Source organism: Brachionichthys hirsutus, chromosome 7 (genome assembly GCF_040956055.1).
Source record: "Brachionichthys hirsutus isolate HB-005 chromosome 7, CSIRO-AGI_Bhir_v1, whole genome shotgun sequence".
In the NCBI taxonomy this organism is placed as follows: Eukaryota; Metazoa; Chordata; class Actinopteri; order Lophiiformes; family Brachionichthyidae; genus Brachionichthys; species Brachionichthys hirsutus.
Genome location: NC_090903.1, coordinates 7,302,434 through 7,328,722, shown reverse-complemented (window position 1 = coordinate 7,328,722; position 26,289 = coordinate 7,302,434). Strand labels below are relative to the sequence as shown.

The following is a 26,289-nucleotide window of genomic DNA, read 5'->3' as shown; positions in this document are numbered from 1 at the left end:
AATCTGAACAGTCTCATTATGAGGAGGGCGATCAACTCAAAATGAGGCTGAAACCTACAAAACACCAACGCAGTATCACCTTAAATAAATTAATTGTGACAATTTACTGATATCCTCTCATTTGTTTATGAAGTTAGAGTTCCTAGTCCCTTTAAGCTACAGTTGGAATATCTGCAAACCTGGAAAAGAAATACTGATTCTTATCGCAAATATTCATCATCACTTATGTCAGAGTCGTCAGCCTCCACCTCTCCTTCAATCACAGACTTCTTCCCTCTGCAGCAGGACACCAGCAGACCAATGAGGAAAGTCTGAGAACAGGGAAAGCACACAATAGAAAAAATCTTATTAGGAGGATTTGATCGATAGATCAACAGCACCGGGAAACAGGCTATTAAAAGTTTTGCAGAGATTAGATGTGTGTAGTCTTGGAAAATTATTTTCCAGTAAACAATTTCTGAGTAGAAATTAAATGATGTGATTCTGCTCTCATGCTCATCCACAAAGAAATGACTATTAAGCTGCTTTTGAAATGAAGTAAATATTTTAGCCTTAAAAAGAAATCTCTCAGTTGAATGTGATCCATTATTAAAATTCTGTTGTAGTTTCCTGTTTGTTTACATCCTTGGACTTACCCCAAGGAAGGCCCAGTTACCAAAGTAGTAGATGGTGCTGAAAAACCAGAACTTATGGAGGAAAAGATAGGTTCTTGTCACCGTGCACTGGTCTGAAAAGGACAGAGCAAATGCAAGAATTCAGCATGATTTCTTTTAAAGTAAAATATGCTGTATAAAAATGTATGACATCATGTGCAGAATAATTATATCTGTTACGTATTATTGTAACACCAGTCACGGATAATTAAGAAAAAATAGTCGTTATTGTATGAAAGTTCTGTCATAATCAACTAGAAAAGCACTCCGAGAGTGCAGACCTCCGCCAAGCAGCTCATTCCACTCCTAACTGGATTTACACCGTCCACATGGTGATCTGGATCATCATCAAAAGGTTCAAAATTGTTCGTGGTATTTTTATACACCGACCATGAAATGTGAAAGTGAATCAGTTGATGAGTATTTTTTAACATTTTTTTGAATCCAATTGGGGTTTTCAATGTTTATTTTTCAAAAAGATTTCCTGACCTCATTCTGGATCCAATCCAGGAGAAATTTTGCATGATACTTCATATCGGACCCCTTTATTTTACAAGATAATATATATATATATATATATATATATATATTACATATAAAAGCATCCAGTATAAATAAATGGAAAAATCCAGATTTATTTGTATCACGGCAGTATCCGTTAGACAGAGGTCCCCTCCCTACATGTCTGTCAAATTCCATAAACATCGGTCAATAATAGAATAGAATAGAATAGAATAGAATAGAATTATTGTCATTGCATAGTGGCTACACAATGAGATTAGGAGCGCTAATAATCAACCGAGATATGTGATACACAAATCCTTGAGGGGGGAAGGAAAGAATGAATCATCATAGAAAGTGAAAGACAACACCGTGCACAAAGCGACTGGGGTTGAACGTTACGTAGTGAAATATTAGTTTAGTAGTGTACAGAGAAGAAATTCAGACACTCGAGCTGTGAGCTAAAGGATTTTCCCCTTTGAACAAATACAGGTAGTGACTTCTCTGCAATACATCCTCTCTTCCACATCACGACAATCTTTATAATTGCATGAAAGTAGCACTCAGCAGTGCATGAGTGTTATAAAGGAGTCTATAATCACTTAAGAGCCAGCTATTACAACACAGAGCAGTGCCCAAGGCAGTTTTGTCACTGTAACAGGACAGGCAGTCTTGCGAGAAGAGGAAAGCCATGTAACTGTCAATGTGAGTATGGTTAAAATCCAGAATGAATCTGATGGCGTCTTGCACATACATTAAGTTCACACTGCAGGCTGAAGCGACCCAAATTTTAGGTTTTAGCCCCTGAGCGACCTGCATTTTAATTTTTCATGCTAGTCTGAACGACACAGATGTGATTTTTTTTTTAAATGCGACCCAGGTCACTTGGATATGTGGCCCTAAATCCGATACGCATCCGATCATTTGCCATGCGACTTCAGTCTGAACGGCCAGGTTGCGTTTATCCGACCTACACGTCACTGATACGCGACATACACATGCATATGTCACTATTGTGCGACTCCGCACACGCGTGTTTCTTTGTAGAGATTGGTGCTACTCGCCTACAAAAACCTGGTTGTCTTACTTTTTAAATTATCTTCTTAAAAAATATGAAGTTGTAAATGTGCAGGCTTCGGCTGGACAACAGTTTTAAAAACGCCACATACTTGCCACCGTTACATCCATATTTACTTCCGCGAAGACCCAGCATCGATGTGTGACGCCGTTGAGTTTTCTTCTGCACATGCGGGACACTTGGCGTGCACACAGGAGATCACATACAAGTCGCATTGAATTGGAATTGTGAATGAACCCGCAAAAAAACAAATACAAAATGGGATTTCGCAAAAGAATCTGAATTGAGCATTTAGCCCTGGAGTGTGAACTATCAGTAAGTGTAAGTAAAGACATCAACAAATTATAGAGATGGTGAAACATAAACTTGATTCTCTGATGAGGCAGAGGAGATGGAACTATGTCTGGGAAAACAATAAACCCTCCACTTTATTGTGCAAAGAACGAAAGCAATGAAAATGATTTTCAAATAAAATGCATGGCATGTTTACTGAAACAAGATGCATAAAGTTGGTGAGATATCTAAAAAAAATAATTTAAAAGGTATGTGATGATAAATTAAAAATACTGAATGAGTTATCTTATTACTCATTTCATTTAAGAACAATAACTACCAGCATGTGCTGCTTGGTTTCTTGCGGATATCCATCCACTTATTGTACATGTATTTACTATCCTACAGCGAAATCAGCCATATTTGTAAGTGAATGATTTAAGAAAACATTTCTGCCAAACTGTGATAAGCTTGTCATACAGTAGACAAAAAAGGCTTTCCCCACCAGCTAACCTAACTGACAAAGGTCCGGCTAACTTACGTACTTATTTACAAAGTAACATTTCTCAATTTGCTTCCCTCCTTTAATTGGCTGGCATCGTTACATGTCATTTTTACCTAACACGATTGCTAAAAATACAGACGTGCTTCAAATCCAAAAGCTACATGATTTACAAATAGTAATTCCCTTGATGAAATAATTTGAGTGGGGCCAATTTTCAAGAGTGCCTTTCAAACCAGCCTTGGCAGGGTTTATCTTTCCTGTAACCACAACAGCACTTTGTTACTAGCAGTGCAGACAGCTTCATAAATGCTGACGAAGCAACACGTGTAAAACACATAAAAATATAAAAACTTGAAGAAAGAAGCTCTCATACTCACTGCTTATAAAATCAAATTGCTCTGTCTGTGGAGCTTCTCTGTGTATCGGCAGTCTGAGCATTTGACAGAACTATTACCGATATTGATCTGAAATGGCATAGGCACCAGGAATAGTGCAGGAATTCTTGAGCCGAGTCATTTCCCTTAATGTGCATGACTGGGTGTTGCTGGCACGGAGAACGCTGGTGACGTCAGATGCAGAAAGTGGCGATGATATATTTGCAGTGTCTAGAGGTCTATAATTAATGCCACAATTTTTTATTTGATTTTGTATGAAAAAACAAGAAACACAAATTGCCTACCTTCATATCACATTATTAATTAGCTGCAGACACACAAACTATTTAAGAAAAAAATTCAAATAAATAACACAATAACTGAATAAACCTAACGGAACAATGCAAGACAGAAAGTCGACAAATATGAGGTGAGGATGAAATTTACAGTCTGGCTATGTTAGAGAGCCATCTGGAGTTTTCGCGCTAACCCTGCTGAGCTGCTTCTATCCCACTGTTTCTTTTAAAGCTCCTCAGACTGGCTTGAGCCCCGTGAACAGTGCAAACAGACACAAACAGAGCTACGTGAAATCAGTGTCCACAGCGATCGGCCAAGAGACGCAGTCGTTAAAGCCACCGTTTTCTGGAGCTTTCTCCTATAAAATTGATTTCTTTTTTGAGGAAAATCCAGATCTGTGCCATTTCATGTATAATAAAAATAATTTAGAGTAAGCACATGGGAGCTCTACAGGAATACAAACAACCAGCTGGATCTGCATTTAATAGAAGCGAACCCATCTTCCTACCCAGGACCCCGGCTCTTTTTCTCCAGCACCTAAGCCATCTGTAGCTCTCCAGCTGCTCACCTGAATTACAAGGCTCTGCGTGGGGACCTGCAGATGGTTCACAACAGTGATCTGCCTAAATATATTATCATGTACACCACTGACCCACTTCACCTTGAAATCATTACTGCGCCTCGATAAGAGCATGGGGGCATCGAATGTGCACAGCTAATTTCACCTTGAATCAAGACACCTGAATAAGTGACGCTCTGTGTAGCACGATGCATTATGTATAACTTTGATCTTTGATGTATAATCTTTCATACACACACACACACACACACACAAAAGCCCTGAATACACACACTCACACGCCTCTTCCCCTGCATGAGCGAGCCCTTATATTCCCACACAGTAGGCTTTATACTCGCTCCTCATCTGAGAAGTGACAGAGCACTTTCGTTCAAATGTCTTCACAAGAAACTGCAGCTGTTTTCAAATCCCCGGCTTCTCGCATATTTTATCAAAAACACCCTTTCAGTGTGAAAAATCAGTCTTTTTTTTTTTTTTTTTACTTGCAGAGAAAATAAATTTCAGTACTACACAGGAATTCAAGATGAAGTAACAAAAAACTACGTTGAAGAAACCTGACGCTACATATTTCTAGGCTGAACTGACTCAATGAAGAGTTTCCCACAATTCTACACAAATCAGATTTGTTCACAACATTTTTATCTTTTCAAATCAGATATATGTGACTTTCACGCGTCGTCCTACGTCGGATAGGAACACGATTCATGGCCCATCCATCCATCGTCATCCGCTTTATCCGGGGCCGGGTCACGGGGGCAGCAGCCCAAGCAGGGAAGCCCAGACTTCTCTCTCCCCGGCCGCTTCTTCCAGCTCTTCCGGGTGGATCCCGAGGCGTTCCCAGGCCAGCCGAGAGACGTTGTCTCTCCAGCTTCTGTCCTGGGTCTTCCCCGTGGTCGCCTACCGGTGGGACGTGCCCTGAACACCTCCCCAGGGAGGCGTCCAGGAGGCATCCTGAATAGGTGCCCGAGCTCAACGCGGAGGAGCAGCGGCTCTACTCCGAGCTCCTCCCGGATGACTGAGTTTCTCACCCGATCTCTAAGGGAAAGCCCAGCCACCCGACGGAGGAAGCTCAATTCAGCCACGATCTTGTTCTTTCGGTCACGGCCCAAAGCTCGTGACCATAGGTGAGGGTAGGAACGAAGATCGACCGGTAAATCGAGAGCTTCGCCTTTCAACTCAGCTCTCTCTTTACCACTACAGATCGGTGCAGGGTCTGCATTACTGCAGACGCTGCACCGATCCGCCTGTCGATCTCCCGCTCCATCCTTCCCTCACTCGTGAACAAGACCCCGAGGTACTTGAACTTGCTGTAGGATCTCCTCCCCGACCTGGAGGTTACTCTCAGTCTCCACCCTTTTCCGGCTGAGAACCATGGCCTCGGATTTAAAGGTGCTGATTCTCATCCCAGCCGCTTCACATGCAGCTGCGAACCGATCTCGTGAGAGCTGGAGGGCACGGTCTGATGAAGCCAACAGGTTCACGTCGTCTGCAAAAAGCAGCGACCCAATCCTGAGATCAGCACCCCCTGAAGCCACTTAAAACAATACTGTGGAAACTGGCAAGTTGCTAGGAAACAGACAACGCAAGGGCTTTTTTGAAATGCTCCTCTTAGACAGGATGTTTGGCTGTACTGTACTGTAATACATGCTACTGTTTGACTGTACTTGTACATTCTATATAATAAATATATTCATCATCATCATCACAACAGAACACAACATCTACTTATTTTTTTACAAACTCATCTGCATTAAATGTCATCACTGGGTTGCAAAATATAAATATAGCGATATAGGTAAAAACAAAAACAAAAATTGGACTTCAGGTAATGTTTAAAATTCAGAAAAATTGGCATTCATACAAATGAAATGAGCTTCATGGGTCATGATATTTACATCGGCTGTCTCTGTGTGTGTCAACCTATACTGTGAGGGAAAAAAAAAGCAGAAAAGCTACAACCCCGAGGGTATGAATAGTTATAATGAGCCGCTGAGTCCCAAACAAATACCTGGGGTTCTATTTATTTATATCGAGTATGAAATAAACACACACCCATGTACTGTATGTGCTGCATTTCAATAACAAATGGTGTCATATACTGGTACTTCTATTGTATGCACAAGTTTTTTTTTTTAACCAAACAATAAATTCTAACAGGAAAATCTAATCCAGGTCCATCTAAGGAATGTTTAAGGTACGTCCATTAGCTAATCAAGTAAAATAAAGTAAGGGGACGTGCAGTTTATCAATCTGTTCACCACAGATCAGTTTTGGGTGTGATTATTTATTTTATTATCAATAACTACTGTGCTACCTTGCCTATAAAAAAATAATTGGTACATTAGTTTAAATCAGCAGATTTGGAAGTCTGGGTCAAAACATCTATCAATCTAATGTATAAAACCTGAGCTGAGGGTAGTGCCAGAGCACATATCTTTTAATGAGCAACAATATCTCATCGATCTCCCAGCAGGAGAAACAGTCATCGCATCTCATGACACACACACACACACACACACACACAGTACACACACGTGTGTGTGTATATATAATGTGAAATATTTCACCAATCAGTGGATAAACCTTTGATTGTATTCACCCTCAGTTGCATATGTTGTCTCCACTTGACACTTCCTCCCCCTGTGGGAGGTGCAACTCCTGTTATCAAAAGCAGCAGCCATTTCCAAGATAGCAAAATAGGATTGCTTTCCCTAAGCTGGTTGAAAGAGAGTACCGGTAGACAAATGGCTGAACACTATTGGCATAACAATACTGAGGATGGCTAAAATGTATCTTTAAACAGATCACAGTCACTTGACAGGCTCAGTCGTTGACACTGTTTAGGCAAAATCACATTCATATTTTGTTTTACCATTTGAGAGTCAACTGGTGGCAAAGTCACATTTGACTTTATTTGATTTATGTAATCTGTCTGAACTTCCACCAGCATCTGGAACTTCTCTTTAACTCAAGACACAATGCAGCCCTAATGCTGCAATACAAGTACATAATGAAGTCGCACAGCCTATTTGGGTTAGTACTTAGTTGTGACTCAATTTAAATTTAACCATTTTGTCATGCAAATATCTATATATATATATATTGGATATTTGTCAGTTGATATTATGCCTGCATTGGCATTGTTGTCAAATCCAAACCTAGCTTGAGCAATATTATTGATTCTAACTGAACACAAGCTCTCAAATCCAAAAAGTAAATGTGACAAAAATTTACCAGAAACAGTATCACATATATTGGATTTCACTTTATATTATTTTAGCTGAAACTCCAAGATGGCTGACGTATTAACTCTTGACATGAGCTTCACTTTCATTATACAGAGTATGGACAACATAACTACAGTACAAATGTTTCAATATGGAACATTAGTTAATGTAAAAAATGACAAAACCTATCTTGACTTCATGTTGAAATGTAGATTCTAAGAAAATTAAGTGATCATCATCTTAGAGATCAGCTAGCTAATTAGACAAAACCTGACTACCAGCAAGAGAGGTGTTTCTGAGAACCAAATCAGTAAATAAATAATACATAGGTTTGATTTATGCCTTTAGTCTTCTGAATCCACTTCCAGCAGGACCTGGCCCCTGCCCATACCGACAGAAGAACCAAAGCCTGGTTCGATACCCATGCCATCACAGTGCTTGACTCGCCAGCCAACTCGCCGGACCTAAACCCCATTGAGAATCTATGGGGTATCCTCTCAAGAGGAAAATGAGGGACACCAGACCCAACAACAAAGAAGAAAGAGCTGACAGCGAGCATCAAGGACATTTGGGCTTCCGTAACTCCCAGGCTGATTGCCTCAATGCCACGGCGCATCGAGGTAGTGATTTAGGCAAAGAGATTCCCAACCAATTATTGAAGATTGACATATCATTGACATATTTTGATCGATTTGATGTTATTCCTAATTTATTTATTTTTTAATCTGCAAAAACTGAGAAGTGAAGGGTGATTTCTTCGCACTATTCTAATTTTTTGAATTCCTGTTTCATGGGTTTTATGAGCTGGGAGCTCAAATTATGAAAAAAATAAAATAAACAAATGAATACTTGAAATTGTTTCAATTGTGGGCGCTCAATCTATAATCTATGAAAGTTCGACTTTTTGAATGGAATTATGGAATTAAATACACTTTTCCATGATATTAAAATTTTTTGGAAATGGTCTGTATATATTTCTATTTTATACAGTGCGAGGCTTCACAGGTAATTTATTTATTTTTTGATTTGCATTGAGAAATTAAACTGCAATCTTAACGCTAATATGTAAAGAGTTTTGCAGCTCTGGGCGTGTGGGAGACGGTCCAAATGGCTCTTTGAGTATTGAAGGTTGCCGGCTCCTGACCTAATACAGAACATTTGGGATGTTGAAACAAAGATGTTATTTGACTGGTGTCCCGAGGAGAAAGAACAAAGCATATGCTGAAAAGAAGACGCCATCCTTAGTGAATAATGGCAGCAGCTCCGTGATGCTCTGGGATTCATTTGGTTCCTCAGCTACTTGAAACCTGCATCATTTAGGGCAACATAGATTCTATCAAGTATCACAAAATTCTAGACGAAAACATCTCCCATATGTGAGGAAAACAAAGCTTTGGCATTATTGGTCATTCCAAAAGGACACTGATCCCAAACAGACCTCAAGTCCACTAACATTAAGAAGGCCTGGATTCTTCTCGGGTGGGTTCCACAGTTACAAAAGGTAGGTTACACCACACACAAAAAACCCACAAAGAATCTTCATCCATTTGGAATGGGCCAAGATTTCGTAGGAACATCAGAAACTGGTGTCTGGATATGCATCATGTTCATAGCAGATCATTAAAGCGTGCAATCATCTTGAGAAAACAATAGTCAGTAAAAGTAGGAAATCTAGGAACACACTTAGCTTACTGATAAACAGTAATTTTGACCAATAAAGATAATATATAGGTAGAGTTGAATCACTTTGAATCTTTTTTGCAACAAGACCCTTCCTTGAGCAAACTGAAAATGAAAACATTGAAATGATAACACTCACTAGCATGATGTATGCTTGTGCATTTGTGTTTTCATGAGAGATTTACTCTAACAACACTTGGCATGGAATCAGCAAGAGCCAAGGCTACTTACTAAATATGTGTCCACGTTATTATATGTAATGAAAAATGAACAGTGTTTAAGATAGCTGCACATTGTTCCATGTGAAATGGCATGTTGTGCAATGTCCTTCCCTTTCTTCTAGTATGAATTCAAATTGTGACAAATAAAACGTTGATGATGTAAGTCCTCTACTGGACCACTGCTACCAGAGTGTGCTAGCTAAAGATGACAGGCTTACCCTCAGGCGCATTGGCATCACAGATCCGTGTAGTGCTTAAAGTAGAATTCCCAGATGCAGGACCAACTGAGGGCATCGGAGTCTGATAAAAAAAAAACACAAGTGTAATGTATCCATTTCGTGAAGAAACATGACAAAATACTCAATGCAGTACAAATACAATTGTGGCTTATACAGAACGAACATAAAACCACAATGTCTGAAAACCTGTTTGCCATAAAAATATCAGGCAAACGCATGACAAGAATTTATTATGAATTCATTTTATTATAAATAAATGTTTCTTTATAAATAACGATCATCAACTTGACATTTGAATACCATGAATTCTAATAAGAGTAAACTCCATCCACACAGACGGAAAGAGAGAGAGAGCTCCATCCAATCACAGGGAGGGTAGACTGTCATATCCACACAGTCTAATGCAAATTGACAGAATCCAAAAGAAAGTCTGAAATCCCAGCTATCAGGCAGTAAGGACCGCGCTGCTTCTTGCACCCAGCTGCACCAAAATGAAACCTACCTTCTTACCAATGCAGCCAATTTTCGAATCCCTTCCAAAGAGATAGCTTTCAACAATCACAAGAAAAATCTAGAAATACATGGATGTACATTTTCCCCTCACCTGTTCGAGATACTTCTGGCTGCCGTACATCACATACTGGGGCGCTAGGCTGTAGATCATATAACTGGTGTGCAGAACAATCAACAGAAGGATCATACAGAGGAAGAGAAGAGCCTGGGGGCGAGTTCTCTTCGGTCTTATTTTGTACAGCTTAAAGAAAAAAAAAAAAAGAAAAAAAAGTGTTATTGCAATCATTAGTCTGTAAGGTTTTTCTGGCAGCAATGCCGGGACTTTGCTTACCCTTATCCAGAAGAACCAGATGCCCATGTTTCGAATGCCTGCCATGGATGTGATAACAAAGTACATGGTGATGACTGTGATCAGAATATAATCCAACGGAAAAACCTGCGACACCAAGGACAGACGTTAGCTGCATTTATTTCAAGCAAAAGCTGCATTGAAAGCTGTTATAGCTTTCAGAGCCAAACATTCATGTTGACAGTGATAATGAGAAAACACAGATTTTGCGTCGAAGGATCTTTAATTAAAAGTAAACATCACTGAAACATCATTGCCATATTTTCTAGTCAATCCATCTAAAGCACACTAGAGCTAAAATGTTTGGATTTAATCTCAAACTGATATCCATAAATTAAGGTAACCTATTCTTGGCCTGCCGCATTTTTCAAATGCATCGTCTCAACCTGCAGCAATGGCTTGGAGGATTATAAGTAGGAGAGACTTGAAAATTTTACTCTCAATAGTTTACCATTTAAAATGTAATGTAAGGCTCGGTAAGGATCCACAGGTGCAAGAGCAAAGCAGAAGCAAATGTGGAAGCTGAAAATGTGGATTCTCTTTAAAATGTCATTCCACCTAAGACTACGCCTGCATTGTGAAATAATACCAGTTGGTTGGGTGTGACACAGAGAACCTTGCATATGGTCATTATTATTTACAAAGATTGTTGTTGTATTACACTGCAACACACAGCAGGTTTTAAGCAATTCGTTCTGAATAATGAATAATTTTTGCATCATGATGGATGACCTTTAAATGTGAATCATGTGCTGTATGAAGTTGCTCATGTAGAGATTTATTTTTACTTCCTTATTCACCGGAAACATTTACAGGCTGATAAAAAAATTCATGATAACTATGAAAAACAATTCTTACAATGATGGAAACAAGGAACACATCTTAATTGATTACAATCCTATTTTCAGCATGAAGGATGAGAAGATGCTCACAGGCTGTAAGGCTAATAGAAGCTCATTCAGCGGATTGGTTAGGTTGGTGCCAAAGACTACAAACCCAAAGCTGATGCCAGCAGAGTGGAGAGCCTTGTCCAAACTGTAACACATATTAGTAACACGATTAAAGGAAACACTTATGATGTGCATATATCCTGCCACGCAACCTCTCTTACACGACATACATTTATGAGCTGCATTAAAGATGATGGTGTTAGAGAAAATATTGTGACTTACTTTGAAATGAACAAGGCAACGGTGAACAACACTGCCACCAGGATGAAGAAAACACCCAAAAATATCTGAAAAGAGGACAATGGAATACAACACATTACAAAATCAGTAAAATATCCAGCTAAAGATGGAATCTGTACTCATTGTGAAGACATTTTTCAAAGACTTCCAGTGATCCAACAAATGTATCCTCTCTGTCATTTCTTTTGTGCAGGAGAGACCATATGGCCTGGCCAGTCACAGCTTGGCACTGTTACTTTGGCTACTTCGTGGGGGGGGGGGGCAATGATACCGGCCAAACAGAATAGGAACATTGAATTCAGGTAGGCAAATGATGGTAGGCAGTCAATAAATACGATCAACTTCTTCCACAAAACGAGGCCATAATCAAAACATCCTTTACTCACTATAGTGATGACAATAGCAGACCGACACATAACGTATATGCTTTCAATGTAAAACACTTGATGTTTGAAAAAAGTAAATAAAAATACACACAAAAAAACCACAGCAAAATTATTTCTGGCAATATCGTGTATTTACCACAAAGATTATGAGATATACCTGCTATTGGTTATATAATACAGCTTTGGACTTATTTATGTTAAAAAATGTTCACCATGTTGGTATTGGAGTGTTGGTCAATACTAGCAAAATCACTCAGCTAACATCAACCAAGACAGAGGGGGGAAAAAAAGTTAAATTTCTTCAATTAAAGAACTTATTCATTTAAATAATGAAATAAATGAAGATGAAGGACTTCGTGAAGAAGGACTGTTTGCACCAACTGTAAAGTACACCGCTTTCAGGCAATAAAACACCACCCAGAGTTTATTTTTTCTAAATATGTTTCCATTTGGTTCCTCATATTTGATAAGTCACTCTGAAGATCAAGTATCTGCATTTATTTTCAAAAAACTGCAGCCACACTTGCAGGGGTGACGTGCAGGGGTTTCTTTGCTCTCTTACCCAGATGTGTTCTAAGTTATCATAAATAGGCGGAACGACCTGCCTGAAAATATAAGGCTTGCAGATTCAGTTACTTCTTTTAAAACACTTCAAAAAACTTATTTATATAGACTGGCTTTTAATTGATGGAGTCCACTGTTTTAATTACTTTTCATTTACTTTAATTAAAATTTTTAAATGTATTTATTTTTAGATTTTGAACATTGTTTTATTATTTAATGATTATTGCTGGGTACCTAGTCTCATCACTTGTGCCCTGACGCCACTGTTGCTTTTATACATACATTTTACATTGATGAATGTTTGTTTAATATGCATTTTTTGTTTATATGATTCATGTTGATTTGTTATTATCTGTTAAGGCACTTTGGGAATTTTATTTCTAAAAAAGTGCTATATAAATAAAGCTTATTATTATTATTATTGATTTGAAGTGACTCAGTATTTAGTGCGGCTGATCTAATCAGATCAGCATTCTTTAAAGTGCCACGTTCAGTACAAAAACCAAAGGAGGTGCCATTGTTTCATAGTCTTACACAAGTGATGTTAAAATCTGCCTCTTTTCGCAACCCCCTTGGGCAAAATTAATTATGGGAGCAATGATATAAAAACTGCATGAGGTCCAGGTATTGGTTGCCCACCCAAGAAAAGTAAAATCTTAAGAGGTTTGTGGTTTCTTTCATTTGTCCCTGGAGGACAACAAGATCCTGCCTGAGAAGTGTGAGACTCTCAGAGAGACTAAATTAGGAGAAGGGACTACCCATGGGAATTGTGTAAATATGCTGTTGTGTAAAGAGAAGTAAGAGTAAATCTAGTGCAGTCTAGATTTGAATTTGAACGCTGAGAAACCATTGGGGGGAAGAATATTTAAGTCTTGGACAAACAAGGTTTTTTAAAAAACGACATAGCTATTATGTTAAAACACACAAACTGAGTCGTGGTACATTGTGCAGATCAAAGCTCCCTCTGCTCAGAAACCAATTAAAACAAGACCAGAACAAGATCGCATCCAATATAGAGATCTTATAAGGATTTACCCACCTTGACAGGCCTAAGAGCACGGCCCACTTTAGTGCAGCAGTTCCTATCTGCAATTTCCAGGTGTCTCCCCCTGCGTTGCAGGACCTGCAATTTACCCTCCAGCTCCTGCAGGTTGTGTCTGTCTCTTGATGAAAGGGGACGTCCATCTGCACACTGTTGAGAAAACAAATTAACAGCTGAATTAGTAAACAAATGCTTGTTTGTATGTTTACCTCTGGCATGACATTGTTTGACAGCACAAATATTTTAGTGCTGAAACTTATTGGTCCAACAACTGATTTCAAGAAATATGAATTGATAATTTAAAAAATAACATCCCCTAGAAAATGTGTGACCAAGGATACATGAATTATGTCTCTGTTATGAGTGAAATTGTGTTGATATAGACAGACTGTGTCCTCTGACATCAATGTCAAACTGACTTTAATGTAATCTTCAGAAATTAAAATATTTCTCAAAATACGAAAAATAAAGATTATGAGAAGCACACCTTAAGCAGTAGAGGCTTTGCCTATGCACTTTTGAAGGAGTGGATATTAAGACAAGATTAGAATACTGTATCAGGTTAAATTAAATAGTATTAAAAGCAAGCGTTTCTTCGGGTTTTGATCTAAGAAATTCCTCTATGACCTGTACATAATTTGCTCTGTGTTTCATATTATGTGTTCATGTCAAATATGAATCCATTGTTCTGTGACATTTGAGTCCAACCTTAGATTTCAGGTTTTCTATCTGATGCTCCACATCATCTGTGTCCTCTGTGTTCTCCAGACGCTCATAGGCCACACTTCGGGTGCCTTTAATCAGATTCAAAGGCAGCACAGACATGCCATATGCCTGAAAGACAATACATACCCATCATTATAATCACACATTATAGTGAGATTGCACATATGGCACATGCATACGCCCACACAGCCATGCCTACCTCAGACAAATCAATCACAAGATTGAACAATAGGCAAGATGAAAGACACCAAACACACACCACAAATCATACAGTCCCTGGCCTCCTAGGATAGGACATTTTTGTAAGAGAGAAAGATTAAAACGTGGGAATCTGCAAAAAAAAATTATTGGTAAACTTAGTACAACCATTTTGTGAGAATATCAGTCCCTTATATTACTCTGATACAATTTACAGCTTAACAGTGCCCCCAAGTGACAGAACTAGAATCTAGTCAGGATTTGATTACATTTGTACAAGTAAAAATCAAATTAAATAAAAAAAATAATCTGGTTAAGAGCACTGGGCATTGAGTGAATTTCCATGAATAAACATTAAGTTATTTGTAACAAAACCAGAAATACAGAAAGACATGCAGAAACATTTACAATAACGCAGAATACAAAACTCAAAACTCTCTCTCGCAAGAAAATACAAACATAACAGCAACAGGCTGATTGTTTCTTGCTCTTTATGGGTTCCTAATCGAACAAAGAGCCCATCAGTGGAAAGACCCTTTTAGCTTCGTTGAATGACGCTGCCCCATTGCTTCTATTTTTCAAGAGGGGAAATGTCAGAGCCTATATTTTCCAAAATAGCCCCTACTAGTTTCTGAGCGTTAGGTAGCATTAAGATAGTCACATGGGATACTAACTCAGGCAAGACTATTATTAGTCTCTGCTACAGGCGAATGTCGCCTCTTGCAATGAATCATGGAGCTCTTAAGGACGGCGCATGTCCCGAATATCAAGCATACTCATAAAAGGAAAACCTGTCCCAGATCCCAAGAGAAACATTCCCCTACTCCTAAAATGTGCAGCTGCATGGGAGAAATATAAAAAGAGAAAAACACAGGTGTCTCACTGCTGTAGTACACATTTTTAGTTCAGACATAATCATGCATTCTTACTAAAGTTATTTTAAAACCCACTGTGGTCAATAATAACCAGAAATAACTTGTAGTAGGGTGGATGGGAGTGTATTACTGTGACACAAAGTGAGTGCCGTTTGAGGGGGGGGGGGGGGGGGGGGAGTAATGGGATGATATCATCCAGCAAAAGTCATGTGTGAGAAAAAGCAAACTGAGAAAAATAACTAGTTGGACATGAGTCCAAAACAGTCTACTCTTTTTTTCTCTTTCTACTTCTGATGATGGCGCTAAAAAAAAGGCTTTACTCAACTGATTTTGCAGAGAGTGGTGCTCTGGGGATAAATATTGAATTGCACAGACCACAAATCTGAACAAATATCGACTACCATTTAAAAAACACAATATAGTTCACTTCAACAGAAAGAAAAAAAAAGAACATCAATGAAGCATCCATACTGAAACAATATATATATATCATTTCATTATATCAATCAGAGCATCAATTAGGACTCTATAATCCTTCCTTAAAAGAGAAATTATGAAGTCACAATCTGAAAACATCCTTTCTTGATCTTAGTGGTGTAGGGAATTTCCGTATTAAATGGGATTCCACAACGTAATTACATGCCGACACCACTAGGAACGCACCACATTTAGTTTGGTGTTGTAATGACTGATTTCAATTGAACGCATCACAACAGTGACGTCACACACAACACAGATAAACATTGGCTTCGATTGGCTGGGGCAAATCCCCGCCTACAGGAGACGTAATAACGTGTTGACGAAGCAGGAAATGCTGGCATTCCGCCATGATGCATTCACGAGACGCATGGTGGAATCCAGCGCTGATATCCGAACTAACTTGTACTGATCTGTTAATTATATAAATGTCTTAATCTTAACCCACATTCTCCTCATTGACTACGCACCCACTACGGAAGAGGGTTTGGTAAAACCCTACAGTAGGTTAATGATATTTACTAACATAAATCCTACAATATCTGAAATGTAAGGCACAATCCAGCCTCATTGGCAGACTTGATTCCTCCATTCACGGTGGTCCACAGGAGAACAGGATGCAGAAGTGACCCATAACCAGACTACCATAGTCTCTACACATGAAGTGAAGATTCTGTTTTTCCATCGACAGGTCACAGCAGGGACCTGTTTATGCATATTTAAACAGCATTGATAACATTAATTTCAGTCGATTGTCCCTCTGTTAACAAACCCTGCTAAAATACAGTATTGACAGTAGTTAATATACTATGATATAACTGATTAGAATATTTTGAGTATGCATTTTACACTTCTTGACTTCTGCCCCACAGCACTGCTTTCGGCTATGGCTTGAGTTGTGATATTTCCAATGTGTGTTGGAAATGCTTAAGAAAAAAGAAAAAAGAAGAAGCGCAAACAATTTGAAAAGATAGTCTGGATTCCTGCCTACCGCATTTATTTGACCTGGACATAAAAAAAACAAAACTGCAACCTCCACCAGCCCATTATCCCTTTGTGCTGACCCCACCTGTGGACCATATTTCTGAAGAGTGGAGTGCTGGCACTTTCATAGAAAGGAGTCACCCAGACCAGAAGGCCTGTCATCCTTCTGTCTAAAAAAACCAATGCTGACCAGCTGGCCTCCCATATTCTCCTGAACCTCTGTTGCTTCAGTGGAGCCGTGTGAAGTCCTGCCCTGAAAAACCCTGTAGTGTGGGCCTGAGAGTTGCCTTTTGCATGCCGTTTAAGGTGGGACTATTAAGACTTTATTGTACCCGCCAATTTGTATGAAGGCAGAATGAATGGCAGACTGAGTCAGTTTCACCGCTGACTGCAACTCAGAAGAACTTATGCTAAACTCTTGAAGACTGTATATGACACGATCATCGTTGCCATTGAAGATAAGGATGAGTCAACATGCAGATGAAAGGCTAAACAGCTGAAACATGTGAGAAATTGCTCAGATAAGGCAACTTCATTCACTTTGCAACCTTATTTGAATAAATCCATGTCCATATTTTTAGCTGACACTCGCATTTCTGAGTATTTATGGTACAGCGATATCATCCTAGAGTGAAAGATGGTCAGAAAATGGTAAGAAACATTGCAAGTGTTACAAAATAAAATCTTTTTTCTGACCAGCTTCATGGTACCTGCCTTCCGGACAAGCAAATTGCCTCCTTCACTACAGCAAGAAACAGCTCCATGGGGCGCTGTTCCTGTTAGACATCTAATCATCAGTCATCTTGGGCCAAGGCAGTAATCCGTCGTCACAAGAAGGACTGGGATATGACTGCAACATATTCCCTTTGTCTCTTCGTCTGCTACACAGCCCTATCTGTTGTCAATCAATGTACCAACATCAGCTGATGCCCGTGCAATTTTACCTCAACCTGACTTGAAGGCACTTCCTTTCTCAGGTCAAATGTCCTTATGATGGCAAAACATTCAAGCAACAAGCAGCCCATTCCCCTGATAATTGAATTTACACCATCCACATGGTGATCTGGATCATCATCATAAGATTGTTATGTTCACTGCGCTCGTAGCTGGGGCTGCAACTATTTGACGTCATCAACCCAGAATGCATTGCGCATGTAAAAGAATGGCGGCCACCATGTATCAATTTATGTTGTAAACAATACGGATTTTATAACTTATAAGAAATGTTTCTAGATTTTTGACAATGTATTTACATAGACCGATTTGTAGTTATTGCAAATACGAAGGCAGTTGAACTACCAATAAGCAACAGCAAAAAAATAATATTTATATATTAGTTTAATCATCGCCAACAATGCGGTAAGTGACACTCCACTGAATCATTAAGAGATTTCCTGGTCAACCTCAGGATTGGTGATTAGATTAATAGACATTAATCTTCCCAATTGTAGTTCATCGTCAGCATTTTATGGTTGGCAATTTGGGGAGAGGAACGTTTACAGGAAACAGACACCTAAAAGTCATTTGCCAGTATGCTATCCACATTTTTATAAGACTTCACCTTGAGACTAGCCTGATCACTCTCCTGCCATCACTGCTGGATAAAATGGAAGTCAGTGACAGATAATATAGTAGGAATATGTTTGCAATGAGCAACCATTCCTGGTAATACAGTATTGAGTGAACATAACGGTAGCTTTAGCTTCACGCCATTAAAAAGGAACTATTTGAGTATAGAGCGGTTACTGTTTTTATCTACAGTATAATCCAAAGAGCTGATTGCAATTACCAGTAATTTTAGATATGTAGATCAGTGAGTGTAATTAAACTGTTGACGTGCTTGCAAAGCCACAGGTCGCACAACACTGCACTTTACATAAAATGACGTGTAGTATTGTTCTTTAATGATACATACATTAACTTATATACAAGTCCTGCACTGCATGTTTAAACTAAAATGTCATTAATAACAAGACTACCTCCATTTGAAATGCCACAGATACAAGACTGTTACTATACAAAAGTAGCTTTGCAAAATAGCTGAATGCATCATTACTGAATTCACTGATAATTAGACGTCTGACTGACATAAATATTGGTGAAACAGCCAAACAGAAAAACAAGTCAAAGTAAAAGGCAGTATCTTCCAAAGGTTGTATCTACTTAATTTTATTTTGAGTGCACCGAACAGTGCCGAAAGAGTAAAAGCTATAACTTGCTTCTCTTTGTATTTTAGGCGCACTGATTTCGTGTTTTATACTGTTTACAACACAGATTTGTTTGCATTAAGGGTGGATGACAAAGAACAGTGATACATTACCACAGGAATGGTAAAGACAGAATTTATGCTGCTTATGGAACCTACGACTTAGATTCCATTCAAATAATCAGGCTTAATCGCAGCATTCACAAAGTAAAGAATCAAAAATGACACAGTAAATATGGGTTCAGTTGCTAAAACGCCAGAGAATAAAGTAAAAGAAACCTCATCTCCAAGAGAATAAAAGAGGGAGGGGGGGGTGCTGTTGTTGGGTCCCAATGGTCTGATTCCTTTGATTGCTTTCATCAAAACAAGTAACAATAACAATGGCGAACAGACTTTATCGTTTTCACATAGCAACATTGAGGTACAAGTGAAAATCTGAGGAAATTTCCTTGCTCAAAACACAGGGAAATTATCCACTATTTAATGAATAGTGAACGCAAAGTGAGTGAAGAGTGGATAGAATTCCGGCTGAGAAGTATTGTATGTCCTTAAGGAGACTGGTTGTACAAATTGCATGACTAGGATGTGTATTATTCATTAGGAACTCCACATTCAACCGTTGCGTAATTTGTTAAATCGGACTCTTTGTGCTCAACAGAAACTGGATAGATTGGGGTTGACTGTCACTTTCACGCTCACTTCCTGTGTTGATACCAGAGCAGTTTTTTGGTTTTTGTTTGCCTATTGCTGTGTGTTACTCTCACCCTGACACCACCTCCAGGGAGTATTCACAGTTGAGGTACCAGGATAACAGCAATGAAAATTAGGCAGCTTTAATAAGTGTTACAACAGTCATTTTATTTTCAATCCGGGAAAAAAAATAAAAAATAGGAACTAGGCATCTTGACCATGGTCATTTGGACACTTAGCTGGAGCCAGGGAAGAAATGATAGACCTTACAATCTACTCTGTCCTTGTACATGTAAACATTAACATGTGAGACGTCTTGATTTGCACAGGTCCTATGAAGTTCCAGCTGAGACAGAGCTGGAAAAGACTTCATTGGATAATTTCGCTTTAATTACTGAGTGTAACGCTCCACTAAACACATGAAACTAAGCCAACGACTTGTCTCAAATCCCAACTCACCGTGTAAGTGATGACTGCCAACATGCCAACCAAGGTCAAGGAGCTGATGGAGAAAGCCAAAGCATGCACACCATCTGCAGATGAAACGAAGGGAAAACTATTAGAAAGGTGACTTTAGCCTTTAACAAAGAAATGTGCAAAAAGATCAAAAACCTACTTTGAGTGCATGTTTTTCAAACCCAACATTGACAGCTGTCACGCTTCCAGATTTCACAACATTTACAATAGCAGCCACCGTATGAACTAAGTACTACTACAGCTAAATGTATTTGTGTATTATTCACCTAAATTTTCATTGTCACACTCGCATCTGCAATGGAACCAGACATGAATGATCAGGGAGACGTAGATAAAGATTTGAGGCAGGATACCATTCTTTGTTCTGAAAGGTGCTTAGTGACTTATTAATCAAAAATGTTTGAGTTCCAAGGTATAAAAATAATTAATATTTCCTACTATGGGTTTCTAATTTATTGTCCATTTTGTGCAGCTGATAGATGAAACGCAAGTTGTCTTCTGCTAACCGAGTGGGTGATTTGAGCAGTGTGAACTCTAGATGGGATGCAACTGCAGTCAAAACGAATGTCTCAAGATTGTCAATTTCAGGTCAATATTATTTGTATAGCACCAAATCACACAATTTGGCCAACAACTGTATATTATTAATATTATTATTTAAATATTATTCATTCATATGTGCCAGTGTGCATCGTGTGATGTTGAATATAATAGCTTTGTTCAGTTTGTGTTAAGTACAAGGACAATTTTAAAATAACTTTTCATTGCGCAATTGATTTTGGAAACAGTGAGTCTTAATTTATTTAAGTGGAGGGCCATGGCATCCATTTTGCTGAAGATACTGAATGCAAATTGCTGTAATTCTGATATTCGACTTTAACGAATGGACAGGTACAAAATCTTCATGAGGAAAGTTACCACTGGTCACCATTCATTGTCATTCAAACATTGGTCAAGATTTGTTTTTAAACAGCTGGAACTTTTAATGCATGTGGGTTGAATTGATGCATGGCACCTTCGAGGCGGAAAGGGGACCACCCATCATTCAAGGGCAACTGTCGGTGTCACAGCAGCTGTCAAGGCTGGAGTTAGAGGACAGGGATTGATGAAGAGCGTGATTGCCTCCATCCCTGTCAAAATCCCACCTGTCAGGGCTCCACATATAAAGCTACACAGTTGCCCCTTTGTAAATATCCCACATCCTCTTAGCAGCAACTTCATGGTGTCCAGCCCACCTGTCAACTGGGGCACAGGAGACTCTCAGAGACAGTAATATTTGATTTGGAATATTAAGTCAGCATTCAGGGCATGTATAATTTGTCCTGCTTATAACATCATCAGTACCTTTTAGAAGCATTTTACAAGCCATTAGAGAGAGAGGTGAAACATTTAGATAAATTGTAGACCTACTGTGTTTGTAAAAGAAACTTTGAAGTCTGACAGCTGTGCTAAACATTTGAATACATGCTTTATATTCCTGAGTGTATCGTTGCAATTTTATTGTTTGGAAGCAAGCTTGGTAAAATAGACAATAGCTCCATTTTCTGCATGGAGAATATTCTGTTCATGAACTCTACACCAAGCAACATAGATGTTTGCTGCCACTATTCTTGGATTCTTGACCGGATTTTCCAGGGATTAAACGGAGAAAATATTGTCTACGATTTCTGCTGCTTCACATCTGAACAGCTTTGATTCCAACAGCAACAGAATGAGTTAGCTCTTATCACACACTTCAGGCTAGTCCTCCTGCATGAGACTTGAGCAGAGAGGTGTTTACTAAGGAGCCCCTTTAGCTCTGAAGCCCCGCTTCTGTGGAAAGACAGAAACATTACACGTTTCATGCACATTGGGAGTTAGCGCACTGTATGACAACAAACACTGCCATACAACATATGCAGAGCAGGGCATTACTGTATATCATACTTGTCGCCATCCTTCTGTACCAGTATCTGTGGCCCAGAGGTGGCCTGTATGTGCAGGCCACCAATTTGAGACTGAGAAGCAAATGATTCGACCATCATTCCAACCACTTTCGGATGACTCAAGCCCTCTTGGGTGGGGGGCCTAAAACCCATAAATGAAACCTAAGTCGCTGGGTTTCAACGACTCTTATTATGACTTTGACGACATCCACTAGTTTAAACATCTGGAACTCCCCACCATCTGCTCAGAACTGAAGAAGCCTCTTGGATGAGAGGCAAAACGTCTTCAAGCTTTTCCTAATTGATTTTTTATTCAACACAAAAATCTACCATGACCTGGATGAATGAGAATCTTCACAGCCAATTTATTACCATAAAATGTATACTTTGTGACAAGAGGCACAATCCTCAATATCATTCTCTCTCTCCCAACAGCGGGACTATAAATTGAATCCAGGATCTGGCCAAGGCAATCGGCTGATAAATGATAGTTGTTTTATTTATTTATTTTTGGGGGGGGGGGGGGGGTTATGCCTCGACTCAACTATGTTCTTGCTCGTGTGTGGATTTTTGGGTCTCTGTAGAGCAGGAGTCACCAACCTTTTTGAAGTCGAGGGCTACTTTCTGGGTACTGATTCATGCAAAGGGCTACCAGTTTGATACACACTTCTGAAATAAAACACAGGCTCTCTTCGCTTGCGGGGCGCGGCCCGGCGGGGAGGTAGCAGGGTAAAATGTTTCGATCCAGTTGGAAATGTCTCTCCACATTGAGCCGCTTTGTCATCGCCACAGTCGCCCCACAAATGAAGCACACAGGAATCTTTCACAGTGGCAAAAAAGGAAAAAAGAACATTCACTGTCAAAGTGATGTGGTTTTTGTCTTTTTTCAGCAATGTTTTCTGGGGCCTTCTCGTTCACTGCGCCCACAAACTGATCTTTACGCAAAAAAATATCAGCAGGGGTTGTCGTCAGATGGCGCTGATCTCATGCAAAACATTTTTAGAACCTTTTTTAATATTAATTTAAATTTAACACCAATGCAAAAGTAAAATTGTCAGTAGCGTGTGCGTAACTGGTTCTCTGTCTGCATGATGCTCTGATGACGCTTCAGGGGTCGAACCCGCCTCTCACCCGTACTCCACTGGGATATGCTCCAGTAACACGCGTGACCCACAGAGCGGACGAAGCAGGTGTGGAAGAGACAATCATCTCATCGACAAGAAAATTGGATTGTTGGATAGCAACCAAAAAACTTTAGACGCAGCTCACTGGTAAGGGGCTATGGCAAGCTATTTTTAGAAGGGCTCACGGGCAACTCACAAGGTCCTTGCGGGCACCTTGGCCCCCACGGGCATCGCATTTGTGACCCAAGAAGTATGGTACAGAATTGCTGTATTGAAAAAGTGTCTTGAGATACTTTTTGTGTGATTAGTGCTATACAAATAATATTGACCTGAAATTTACAATCTTGAGACATTGGTTTTGACTGCAGTTGCATCCCATCTCGAGTTCACACTGTTCAATGAGGCTGAATAATAGCTGGATATTAGAAGATAATAGAAAGAAGAAAAGCAGCCAAATGGATGCAGCCAATGAAGTTAATTAGACGGAGTAAAGAATATGGCTAATGAAGGGGTGGACCAGAAGGAATGAATTAGACTTAAAATGAGGTATAAGAAATAAAATCTGATAGTCTAAAGAATATATACTTACGACTACTCCCAAGCTCCTCAAAAAGGTACTGCACTTTTTCCCATTGAGTGGAATTCTGAGCAGTTGGGGGTGTAAGTGGGATGAAGGCTCTGCAAGCAATGACACAATAATCAAGAGGAGGGGAGAAGTGTTGCAATAGATTGCCTATAGGATGCACTTCATGTCTAATTTTAGTTCATCTGAAAGTGAGCGTTTTGGTCACTAGTGTGTCATTATGAATCATAAATATGAAGGCAACAGGAAGCACCACGGTTTTTGATTTTTAAATAATTCCACCTTACTGTGTAAAGGTAGAACACCAGCACATATGGGTATTTTGAAGTTTTTTGTTAAAAGGTTATAGGCAGCACAAACAAATTTGGTTTAAATTCTATATCTAATTACACAGACCTTGTCCTTGAAATGGGAAAAGAAGCTTTTGTAGAATGTGCTCCCTCTAGGAATATCATCCGAGCTCCGTGGTAAATATCTATTTACTTGCCATACATTTTGGTAAAACTGGGCTGACTATACACTGCTGTACTGTATATTCTATATACGGCTTTGCATCACTGCTGTTGTTAAATATGACCTTTTGCTTATCTGTTGTGGATAGTATTGCACCCCGGAGAAGAGCTGTTCTTAACATAATGCATACTCACCTAACAATCCCTTCTTCTCAATTTGAATTCATTTTAGAAAAGGAGCAAACACAAATATAAGCTGCTTAATATAGTCTAGCCTTGACATTTTAGCTATTGACCGGGACTGTTCTGATCTGCTGAGGGATTTGGCAATTATTTGAACCTAGGCTTTGGTATTTTAACCCCATAAAGGCATGTCACCTTATAATCAACATTCCGTCCTGTTAACTCCTTATTATAAATAAATCAATACAGCCAATTATATTTAGCCTTTCAATCTCATTGTTCACTTATAAAAACCTATTGAATTTCCAATATCAACATTATACCAACACAGTTGCTCAATGTTGTCACGGTAAAAACATTTGTATATATTTTGAAAACATTACTGAAGCAGAAGTTCTTATGACTTCACTTGAAAGAAAATGAGGCAGGGAAAATATCAACACTACTGATGCTCAAATTCACTCCACACATAAATTGGAATTATCATGAAATTCTAGGTGACAGACAGCAGAGCAGAATGTCAGAATCCATTTTAGTATTTCTTACATTAAGGCTTAAATGAAATGCAGTGCTCGCTATGTGGCTCTGAAGGTGTACTTGAAGTTAAAAGCCTGGTAGTTCTAAGAAAGTTCAAAAGCCCCTTACCAGGTAAAATATCTTTCCTTTATATGTGAAACAGTTCAGGTCTCCAGAGGATCCATAGGCCCCACTATCATGTACTCCCAGCAGTCCACACATGCAGTTAATCTCTTTCATTTATCCTGTTCTGTGTCGTTTTTCATTTCAGAAATAATGCACTTCACCTAAGTGACCATAAGCCTTATTCAAGTCTTCACAGCTCTTTCTACTGTCAGGCTCAGGATGTACATTTTTCATTCACAAAATATCAAATACTCCTGTTGTTTCCCCCCCATACGAAACGTGAAGTGTTTAAGCTTCATTTCTCTCATTTTAACCTTCTTAGCCCTTCCCAAAAACAAGTGGAGGGCATGCTATCACCACAATTGCATCTTTCTACACTGGTTTCCAAATCAAATGTATTTGGAGAAAGCATTTGGATACTTTTCAAATTATTTTCATTGCATTGGGTGCACTGCCACCAATAAACCACTTATGTATTTGTGCTGCTCAAATTAGTAATGAAAGTAAATGTGATTGGGCAGTCCTCTTTGAAGGCACCCAGACTTGGAGAAGTACCGGTAATGTTATTTAGATAAACACAAAGCATTAGTGAATCCTGGATAGAAGACTAAAAGGCTTCATGAGTTATTTGTTGCACCAAAAAAAATGTAGCAGTAAAAGATCAGGGTCAATTTAAAGAGTTTAACACCTTGACACTAACAAAAGCTATCAAGAAAAGCCCCACTGAGGCAACAGTCACAAGAGAACAAAGCCATTGTGTCTCCCAGAATCACAAAATCAGTCCAGATAAAAGCTATTATGTTGTTGAAAATCAAAGGACCACAGCAACACAGTGGCAATAGTTCCAGTTCATGAAGTAAAAGATGGTCTAAATTGCTTCTGTCTTCAATGCCTAAAAACTTTAGGGTGTAAGGAAGTATAGTCATGAATTCTTCATTTTCAAGTCTTTCACCAGCATGCCATTTGATGGTTGAGAGAGCACATTCAATTTTAAAAGTTAAACTCTAGACACATTGTCACAACTGATAAGAAAATCTATTATGCAGTACAGGTAGTAGTGAATATAACCAGTATA

General features: G+C 39.0%; 1 protein-coding gene across 1 annotated transcript in view; it reads right to left on the bottom strand.

The window, feature by feature from the left end:
• Nucleotides 1-6: 6 nt before the first annotated feature.
• Nucleotides 7-26,289, bottom strand: part of lmbrd1 (LMBR1 domain containing 1) — a 37,111-nt gene continuing 10,828 nt past the window's right edge. The window contains exons 6-16 of the mRNA XM_068741380.1: nucleotides 23,944-24,032; nucleotides 20,288-20,361; nucleotides 14,381-14,506; nucleotides 13,670-13,822; nucleotides 11,663-11,727; nucleotides 11,423-11,525; nucleotides 10,473-10,577; nucleotides 10,233-10,382; nucleotides 9,608-9,689; nucleotides 636-727; nucleotides 7-311 (exon numbers count right to left, since the gene is read on the bottom strand). Coding sequence (XP_068597481.1) covers nucleotides 201-311; nucleotides 636-727; nucleotides 9,608-9,689; nucleotides 10,233-10,382; nucleotides 10,473-10,577; nucleotides 11,423-11,525; nucleotides 11,663-11,727; nucleotides 13,670-13,822; nucleotides 14,381-14,506; nucleotides 20,288-20,361; nucleotides 23,944-24,032 — 1,150 coding nt within the window. The 3' untranslated portion in view covers nucleotides 7-200. The remainder of the gene's footprint in view (nucleotides 312-635; nucleotides 728-9,607; nucleotides 9,690-10,232; nucleotides 10,383-10,472; nucleotides 10,578-11,422; nucleotides 11,526-11,662; nucleotides 11,728-13,669; nucleotides 13,823-14,380; nucleotides 14,507-20,287; nucleotides 20,362-23,943; nucleotides 24,033-26,289) is intronic.